Source organism: Sturnira hondurensis, unplaced genomic scaffold (assembly GCF_014824575.4).
Source record: "Sturnira hondurensis isolate 20B ecotype Veracruz unplaced genomic scaffold, ASM1482457v3 Scaffold0014745, whole genome shotgun sequence".
NCBI classification, from domain to species: Eukaryota; Metazoa; Chordata; class Mammalia; order Chiroptera; family Phyllostomidae; genus Sturnira; species Sturnira hondurensis.
In genome coordinates, this window is record NW_028087376.1 from 2683114 (window position 1) to 2692915 (window position 9802).

General features: G+C 57.1%; 1 protein-coding gene across 2 annotated transcripts; it reads left to right on the plus strand.

Annotated features, from left to right (window-relative positions):
- Positions 1-977: 977 nt before the first annotated feature.
- IL34 (interleukin 34) lies at positions 978-9517 on the plus strand. Of its 2 annotated transcripts, none has more exons than XM_037063677.1 (6): positions 978-1236; positions 5846-5979; positions 6760-6837; positions 7123-7284; positions 8605-8740; positions 8886-9517. In XM_037063677.1, the coding sequence occupies exons 1-6, from the start codon at positions 1209-1211 to the stop codon at positions 8978-8980; spliced, it is 633 nt and encodes a 210-aa protein (XP_036919572.1). In that variant the 5' UTR covers positions 978-1208; the 3' UTR covers positions 8981-9517. The 2 variants fall into 2 exon arrangements, with proteins under 2 accessions (XP_036919572.1, XP_036919571.1); XM_037063676.1 differs by having other exon boundaries at positions 1113-1236; positions 7126-7284.
- Positions 9518-9802: the final 285 nt, after the last annotated feature.

The window sequence follows — 9802 nt, forward strand, 5'->3', positions numbered from 1 at the left end:
AGAACAGAAACAGAATCATAGATACAGAGAACCTTTTGATGGTTGCCAGATGGGAGAGGATCAGGGGGGTGGGTAAAAAAGTGAAGGGATTAAAGGGTGCAAACAGGTAGTTACAGAGTAGCCATGGGGATGTAGAGTACAGCCTAGGGAATGTAGTAGCCAAAGGATACACACGCATGACCCATGGGCATGGACAACGGTGTGGGGATAGCCTGGGAGAGTGGGGTGTCTGGGTGGAGGTGGGCAAAGGGGGAAAATTGGGACAACTGTAATAGCATAAAAATAAAATATAATTTAAATTTAAAAAGTATTCATGACATAATTATACTAAAAAATGTGCTGTTTATCTGAAATTAAAATTTAACTGGGTACCCTATTGAGAAGGGACACAAATTTAGGGTAATAGGAGGATGGGACTGAGCCTGAGGTGAGTAGAGGACTGCATCATTTGCATTTTTAACCTCCCTGCAGCTTGAGTTGTTCAAATTCTTTACCTTCTGTCTCACCTCCAGGAAGCTCCCTCACTCTAACCCACGTGGCCCATTCATTCCGTGGTCCTGCTTTTGTTCAGGCTGCCACCCGGTGTCATCATAACTCACTCCCAGGCCGATGCTGCCCTTTGGGTATGCGGCAGTGGTTTCTTGTGTGCGAGCTTGGGTCCCCCAGTGGGCAGCCGCCAGGGCAGGGCAGGGCAGGGCAGGGCCAGGCGCCGAGGCCTTCCCCAGGCCGGCCAGGCGGAGGGTGCAGCGTGCACAGGCCCGCGGCTGATGGCTGAGTGGCAGCACTGCTCTTACATAATTGGTTTCTCTCCTCCTTTCTCTTTCCAGAGCCAGATTTCACACTGAGCAGCTGCAGACCGGGAAATCACAGAAAGCACAATCCAGCCTCAGATTCCGAGGGGCCTGCTGGGGACTCTCTCCTCCTGCTTGGGAGGGAAGACCCCGAGGCTGCTATCCCAGGCCAGGTCCTAGCTGCCATGGAACTCTCAGCTGTCTCCCGCCGGCTGCCCTCCGCACTGCCAGGCAGATAAGGGTGGTGCTGCCCCAGGAGCACCTGCATCCCCCTGCCAGGCCATCCTCCGTGGCCAGCCCTTCTACTTTAGGCCACCTGTGCTGACCCGGGGCCATGTAGGCTGCACTTGCGCCTCTCTGGATAGACACACCGCTGGGGATACTGCCTCTGCTCTCTGGGGGACCCCGAGTACCACCATGCCCCAGGGATTCGCCTGGCTCCACTGTGAGTACTGGGGGGGTCCGTGGGGACCGCCCTGGGGAGGCCTCGGCCCACAGCCGAGCTCTGCCGTAACCATGGCAACTGGGCCATTCTTGCTGGTGAGAAGTTGAGATGCTTCCCAGCTCAGGGCAGGGTCCCTTGGGGACTCCCACACCTACCCTCCGCCCTGTCTCCAACTGACCCAGGGCAGGCAGGTGTGGGGGGGTGAGTCATAGGCTAGGTGGGTGCAGTCAGTGGGTGGTCCTGGGGACAGGGCAGGCACTGGGGACTGGTGGCAGCTCTGCCCTCCCAGACTAATGGGTGCTCTGGAGTGCAGTGAGGCAGGGAGGGCAGAGAGAGAGGATTTCTGCCTCCTTGGGTGTGGCCGGCAGGCGGTGGGGGCTGTGGAAGTGGCTGGGCCCCCGGCATGCGGGAGACATGCAGCCAGGTGCCTGGGGAAGGCAGCCTGTTTCCTCTGCCCTGTCTTCCATAAAGAGTAAAACCCAAAGGCAGTGAGAGGACAGTTTGCTGGGGAAAAGAAAAATAAGTTGAAATGAGGTCAGAAAAAAAGAGGGACCTAGAAGCCTCTCAAGCCTGCTGGTGGGAAGCCAGACCGAGACCCCTTCAGACTCTGAGACTCAGCTCGATCGAATCAAACCCAGCACCTGTTCTGGTGCCTCCCTTGCACCTGCTGGGCACTGACCGCCCTGGCGCAGGGGCCTGGCTGCCTTGGCCTCGCGCTCTAGAGCCTGGCCCAGAGCCAGGCCCTGGGAACTCTGTGCTGAATGGGCAAGGTCAGGACTGGGTCCTTGGAGGAATTTGCAGAGGAGTTGGTCTCACCTGGGCCTTGTGGAAGGATCTTGCAAAGGGTCAGAACATTTAGACAGTGGAAGGATGGAGACCCAGTGTTCTGGAAGTTTCCAGGTCGTGAGGAGCAGCATGGGTGAGATGCCACCTGAAGTGGTCTCGAAGGTGGGCAGTGTTCACACAGGTAGCGGTTCTGAGGTAAGGACTGTGTTCCAGGGAGAGGGAACAGCGAGGGGCCAAGCTGGAATGTTACCACGTTCCTGTGATAACAGGGGCATCTGGATGTTTCCTGATCTGGTCTGGGGGAGGGGCTGTGACTGAGAGATACTCTTTCAGAAGGTCTGTCCTTCGGTGCGTGCAGGAGAGGTGGTCGCAACCTTCTGGACAGGAGGTAACGAGGGTGAGAAGGCATGGTGAGGGGGCCGAAGCTCGTGGAGGCGGTTGCAGGACGTGGAGGGGACTGCCTGTGGAGTGCGAGTCCGCGTGGGCTGCAGACCAGGGGCCTGCAGGGAGGCTGGGGTGCTAGGGAAGGGCTGGCTGCCATAGCAACCTGCCACAAACTCGCAGGCTTCAAACAGCATAAATTCAATCTGTCCCAGCACTGGAGGCCAGAAGTTGAAACCCAGGTGCTGGTGGGGCCACACTCCCTCTGAAGGCTCTGGGGGGTGGGGGGAGCTTCCTGCCACTTTCCACCTCTGGTGGCTCCAGCGATTCTGTGGCTTGTGATAGCATCATTCCGACCTCTGCCCATGTCTTCAATGTCTTCATGTGGTCTTCCCCTCTGTACATCTCATGTCCTCTCCTCTGATGGGGGTGCCAGTCATTGGATTTTGCATGGGCCTTCATTACATCTGCAAAGTTTCTGTTTTCAGATAAGACCACACCTGAGGTTCTGGGCAAACAAGAATGTTTTTGAGGGGTGCTATTTACACCCTACACGTGGTGGTGGACAAGCCCCTCTATCCCTGCACAAAGGGTGGTCTCTGGGACAGGGACGTCCCCCCACCCCAAGGAGCCATGGGCCGTATGGCTTCTCCCACCTGTTGCCTTTCCTTCAGCCTCCTCCTCTGACTTTCAGGTCTCCTGTCTCAGGAGGGCAGGGGTCAGGTCTGCCCCGTCCGTGGGCTCCAGTGCTGTGGAGTGGTCGTGAGGCTGCAGTGGTGGTGTTCCTGCCTGGCCACCTGCCTGCTGGCCTGTTTCTCAGGATGGAGGCAACGGAAAAGCCGCTTAAAATTGGAAATGGACAGCAGACTTGGGGGAAGTCTGTCGGAGGAAGGCAGGTCGTCTGTGAACGGTACCGGGTACAGCCCACAGGTGCCAGGCTTGGTGCCGGCTATGAGTCCATGCCAGCCCCGAAGGCTCCGGGCCAGGACACCGATGCTGGAGCAGGACTTGGTGGTGGAGGGGGGAAGCCCATGGGGACTGCACATGAGAAAGAAGACCCAGTGTGGACAGAGGCTGATTTTTAAACGAAAGGTGGAAATTCAGGTTTTTATGTGAAGTCTCTGTGAGCCTGATGCGGCCTTTGGGACAGTTTGCAACTGCTCCTTTAGCTCAGGGGTCCTCAGAGTGTGAGCAGCAGCAGCACCTGGGCCTTCGTTAGAAATGCATGTTCTCTGGCCCCACCCAGAGTGCCCCTATGGGTGCTCTGGGGTGGGGCACTGCCTGCTGTCCCAGAGAGTCAAAGGCTGCTGATTGAGGTGCGCCCTGGAAGTGCTCAGTACACGAGCTCAGGGTTTGGTCACCATATCATGTGTTCACACACTCGGGGCTGGTGACGATGAATGAATTGGACAGATTGTGCTAGAGACAGGGCTTGGCCGGGGCTGGCATTGGCAGGGCAGCCCCCAGGGAGGGCAGTCTCGGTGCGACCTTGGAAGAGGCCTGCAGTGTGAGCAGGTGCCCAGGGCAGGGCCAAGTGTGAGCAGAGGCTCTCAGGCAGGAATGCTCTTGACCTGCAGGGGTGCCACGCTGAGAGGGTTAATGACTTAGAGATGAGAAAGAAAGTGTTTATCTGTTCCTTTGTCCAAATACTAGCATGATACTCGGGAAGAGAGTGGGGCAGGGTAGGGCCGGGGTCTTGTGGTAAGGTGGGTTGCAAACCTGCAGGCTTGCAAGACGTGTGGTTGTGAGTTCTGTGAGAGGAGAGTCTGGGGGTCTGGAGGCCTTACGGGGCACGGGGCGTGAGTAGACCTGAGGGTGCTCCCGGTGAGGGGCCCAGGCGTGGCTGAGGGACTGAGAAGGATCCAAGGGAGTGATGGGGAGCAGGCCCAGGCTAGCGAGGGTTTCAGAACCAAAGCCTCCTGTGGGCCAGGAAGCGAGTGGGGAAAGTCATCAGTAATTTCTACTCATGCCCGGGGCTGGGTCCAGGAGACAACTCAGCCTGCCTGGCTGACTTGGGAAAAAGAAAAGAACCAAAAAAAAATTGCCTTTGATTCTAACAATAATAGATATTGATGGTGGAATAGAAAATATATCCTACAAAATATAAAGAACACGAAGATGTCCTGTAGAGATTTGGTAGGGCTCTTCCACCACACTTCCTATACACACACACATACACACACACACAGAACCGAGTTCTAGTCACACTTGAATCATATACCCAGGTATGAAGTGTTGAGCCAGGCATTTTAAATGAGTTTCCCTAAGCGTATCCTAAGTATTTCCCTTATCACATCAACATGTCATCCAGTGTTCTTGGGCAGCGTGACTCCCCACTGGCTGCATTCACTGTTACTGACCGATCAGGCCATTTCCAGGTTTTCACTGCTGTGAAATGGTGCTGCGGTGAGAGGCTTTGTCCATAAATCTTGTGGTTGTGTCTCTCTTTTTTGTTTTCCCTCGGGTTTCCCTTTCCTAGAAATTAATTTAATGGGTCAAAGGGTGTGGACATTATTCCATCAATTTAAAAAATTGCCAACTTGCTTGGCAGGAGGAGAGCATCTGTCTCACTACTTTTGCCACTATAGAACGCTACTAAACTAAAATAAAGTTAAGCAAACAAACAAGACCACTTTCCATTTGGATAGATGAAATACTGTTATAATGTGAATTGTTTAATCTTTATTAGTGAGGTTGATTTTGAGGGATATGCCTCTTGTCCATTTATAGTTTGTTCTTTCTGCTCTGGTTGACATCACCCTTGTTCGTATTTTTTTCAAATTCTCTTAGAGAGTTTTAAAATTGTATTTTATTGTCTATGCTGTTACAGTTGTCCCTACCTAGAGATTTTTTTTAAGTTTGTTCAGTTACGGGAAAACACGCAGGCTATTTTTGAGATCACAGCGACCTCCAGTGGTAGGGGCTGGTAACTTTCAGAAAGCGGCAGCGATATTTGCTAAGCATCCTAGAACGAGCAAACCAGAAAGACTGCCACACACTCACTGGTGCATTAACTGAGAAGGATGCCAAAGTCAGAGAAGGGAAGAAAATTACTCCAGTCACCCAAAAGTCGTTTCTAGAGTTGGAACTAGAATCCACAGCTCTTCAATCCTGAGATGGAAAATGAAAGCAACAGGCTTTGAGAACACGTCAGCCCTGCAGGAGGGGCTGCGGTGGCCTGAAGGGAGGCCGTGCCTGCCTTGTGCGGTGAGAGTGGGATGGAGGTGAGACTAACCCCAGGCGGTGGCTTCTGAACCCGGAGTAGACAGGTTGGATGGCTTTGCAGTCCTGGAGCCCAGACGGCAGACAAAGCAGCCCCCTGGTGGGAAGGCCCCCGCGGGGCTCTACGCCCTGGCCCCTCCCATCTCTCCCCTGGGGACTTGGGGTGGAGACTGGGAGCCATGCAGGTTGCTCATGTGTTCCTTTCCGGCACGGTCCACAGATCTTGGGATCCTCCTTGGTGTGGCCTTGGGGAACCAGGGTCTGGAGGTGTGGCCAGAGACCCAGAGCAAGGAGTGCGCCTTTACCGGCTTCCTGCGGGAAAAGCTGCAGTACAAGAACCGCCTGCAGTACATGGTAACCACCTGGCACTCGCTGCACCCCCACCCCAAGCCCCTGGACCTGTGCCTGCCCGGAGCCTATGTGGCCTCTGGGTCTGCCTTTCTCCGCCAAACACCCCGGCGGGCCCGGCGGGCCTGGTCACTGGTCTGAACACACTGTCCTTTCTCCGTCCCACCAGCTGACCCTGGGGCCTCCACCCCTCCTCCTGGGGCTGGCCTTGGGTCCCACCTCCACGTGGCACTCACCCTGTGTTTCAGGAATGGACTCCAGGACAGCTTGAGGGAACCCCAGACACTTACTATTATTAGTGGGGACATAAGGACCTGGAATTGGAACACAGGTTCTTTTTGTAAGGTGGAGGAGCCCAGGTGGCATGGCTGTGTATGTCTTTCTTAAATGGCTTTATTGAGCTACTCACCCATGTAAATGGGCACTCGGTGGTTTTCAGCGCACTTGCAGGGTTGTGTAGCTGTCACTATTATACAGTTTAGAGGGCTGCTTCTGTCCTCCCCACACCCACAGAACCTGTCTCCTGGGGTAGTAAGTCCCTTGTACTGTTTCCTGGCTGAAACTTCTGCCTGAACAGCAACGGACGAGGTGTTTCATTTCCTCCTTCCCTGTGCCCCGGAGGAAAGACTGTTGTCCTCTCTCTGGAGGGCCACCTCTGGCAGTACAGGGGCTGCCCTGGGCCCCTCCTACAGCAAATCGTTTGGGTGTGGGTGTAGGGGCGGGGGCTGGGGGACCTGCCTGCATCCTTTCTGACCCTGATCTCACGGTTTGTTCTTCACTGCCCAGAAACACTTCTTCCCCATCAACTACCAGGTCAGCGTGCCTTACCAGGGGGTGCTCAGAGTGGCCAACATCACCAAGCTGGTGAGAATCCCCTACTGGGCTGGGACATCCCCTGTCCCCCCAGGACATCTCCGGGCCTCTCCCGAGACCCATGTTGGCTCAGCAGGTCCTGTTGTCAGCAGCCTTTCCCGGCCCCTCAAGTGGGTTCACCCTTGGCCCCAGCCTGAGGCTGTCCTCGGTGCCTGGCGGACATCTGTGCTTGGTTCCCTTGTGCAGGGGCCAGTTGGGGTGGGTGTTAGAGCTGTGTGTGTGTGGGGCAGGCCAGAGATCCACATCTGGGGCTTCACTGTTTCTCCCATCCCACAGCAGCGGGCCCAGGTGAGCCAGCAGGAGCTGCGCTACCTGTGGGTCTGGGTGAGTCTCAGTGCCACTGAGGCCGTGCAGAAGGTGCTGCTCGAACACCACCCATCCTGGAAGTACCTGCAGGACGTACACACGCTGCTGGTGAATGTCCAACAAGGCCTCAGGGTGAGCTGGGCAGAGGTGTGGGTGGGCGGTGTGTGCATGTGCATGGGTGAGTGTGGGGGGGTGCCGGCCAAGGGCTGGCGCACCTCGAAAGGTCGGGCATGTCCTGAAGGGTGTAGGAGAAATGGGAGAGAGGAGGAGACAATCAGTGACGACCCGTGGGGGGGTGGGGTGGGCAGGAGATGTGCCCAAGGCCCCTTTCCAGGCTCTGTCTTGGGCGAGTCTGTGGTCCCTGTGACCTTGTTTCTGCGCCTAAGAAATGAGATCCCTTTAGGGAGGAGGGATGGGAAGGTGGAAGCAGGGGGTGTTCAGGGCGATAAAATGCTTCTGCCTGGAGTGGAAAGGTGGCTTGTGACATCACGCATTTGCCAAAGCCCATAGAACCATACAACACAGAGTGAAACTAAATGTAAACTATGGATTCAAGTATCACTAGCAATAATAAGCATAATAAAGAGGTTCCTGCTCAGCAGGGTTGGGTTGAGGCCTCTGGGCATGTCCCCCCAAAGCCGGGAGAGTAAGGTGATTGGGTGAGTGTGTGCCATGCAGGCGATGTGGGACCGCTCCGTGAAGCCCCACACTGCCTTGCTCCCCACCCTACCCCAGCCCTCCTCAGGAATGAGGTGCCCACCCGGCCCAGGAACCCCACCTGCTCCCCAGTCACAGCGCCCAGCAGCCAGTGGGAGCTTCTCATGAGCCCTGGCTTTGGGGCCAGCAACTGCTGCAGCTGCCTGGAGCTCTGTGGAGGCTCTCAAAATTCTGGCAGGAGCTGGGAGTCCCAGTGATTTCTTTTCTTCATAACTTCTTAAACATTTTTTTAAAGATTATATTTATTTTTAGAGAATGGGGAAGGAAGGGAGAGAGGGAGAGAAACATCAGTGTGTGGTTGCTTCTCATGTGCCCCCCACTGGGGACCTGGCCTGTAACCCAGGCATGTGCCCTGATTGGGCATCAAACCAGCGACCCTTTGGGTCTGCAGGCCAGTGCTTAGTCCACTGAGCCACACCAGCCAGGGCCCCACCAATTTCTTTAGTGGCTCTTTGTCTCTGGGCCGGGGAGTCATTTTTCCAGTGATGAGAAAAGAGATTAGGTCTGTATTGTGCTTGCGTGAGGGACCGTAAGGGGTACCCTCCCCTCACCCCCAGGAAACTTGGCACCTGGAGGAAGAAAGAGAGAAATGGCCCCCTGGGGCTCCTGGTCCCAGGAGGTCTTGTCTTCCCTCCGTGGTTTGCACGGCGTCAGGGGCGACAGCCCCCTAGCTCCCCTGGCCCGCGGCCCTGGCTCCTCACCGGCCTGTGGTCCTCTCGCTTTCCTCCCTTCCAGGACGTGGAGGTCAGCCCCAGGGTGGAAGCCGTGCTGTCCCTCCTGAGCGCCCGGGGGCTGAGCCAGAAGCTGGTGCGGCCCAAAGCCCTGCTGGACAACTGCTTCCGCGTCCTCGACCTGCTGTACTGCTCTTGCTGTGAGGAGCAGGGGCGGGGCCGGGCCAGGGCGGGGCCGCCCACCCATTGGCAGAGCCTTTCCCGGGAGCTGGGATGCGCCCCGGGCGAGGGGACACGGGGATGTGTGCCGACTGCTCCTGCAGTTTTCCTTTTCCTTCCCCGCAGGTAAACACAGCTCCGTCCTGAACTGGCGGGACTGCGAGGTGCCGAGCACGCAGCGCCATGTCCCAGAGCCCCTGTCGCCGTGTGTGGCCGCCTAGCCGGCCCTCCGCCCGCGCGGCAGCCCCCGCCTCGCTGCCCCACTCCCGGAGCCCCGAGCTGGCATCGCCGGCTCACCGAAACTGCCTAGGGCACGGAGACCTCCGCCCCCCGGCCTGTGCAGTGACTTGTGTGGGGCGCGTTGAGGAGCTCCCAGTTCCACTGGGCCCAGATGTCACCGGGTGGCAGTGGGGAACCCCCCTTGGGGGAGGAGCCCCAGGACAGGTGTCTTTCCTCTCAGGGGGAATCTGCTCCCCACCTTCCATACCTCACATGCTCTCACCTGGAGTGGTGAGGGCTTGGGGACCTGGAGGTGGACAAGACAGAGGCCATGGCCCCTCTGGGCACTAACCGGGCTGCCTCCCCTGCCTGGAGTCCCGGCAGCCGCGGAGGTGAGGGCCGTGCCAGGCGGGCAGTGGGTGTGGAGGGCAGGCGCAGTCGGGCCGGGGAGAAGTCAGAGCCAAGCGCCGTATCTTGCCACAGTGGCGTGGGTGCTCTTCCAGTTTATTTTTTATATTAAACACCCGCTTTATTTCGTTTTGGATTGTTTGGCTTTGCATCTGCAAGGGTGAACCTGGAGGGGCTGGGAGTCCCTCGCCCCCTCCCCATCCTGCTCCAGTCCACCAAGTGCCACGCATGGGACAAGGGATGGGCCGGCCGGACCTCGGGCTAAGGGTTCTGACATGGGAAGGATGGAGCCTGGCCAGGGGGCTGGAGTGGTGGGCGTTTGAGAGAGGGGATCCCTCCAGTCCTGCCCTAGCTCGGGAGGTCCCAGCAACAGGGGTGTGGGACTATCCCCCACCCCAACTGCAGTGCCTCCTGGT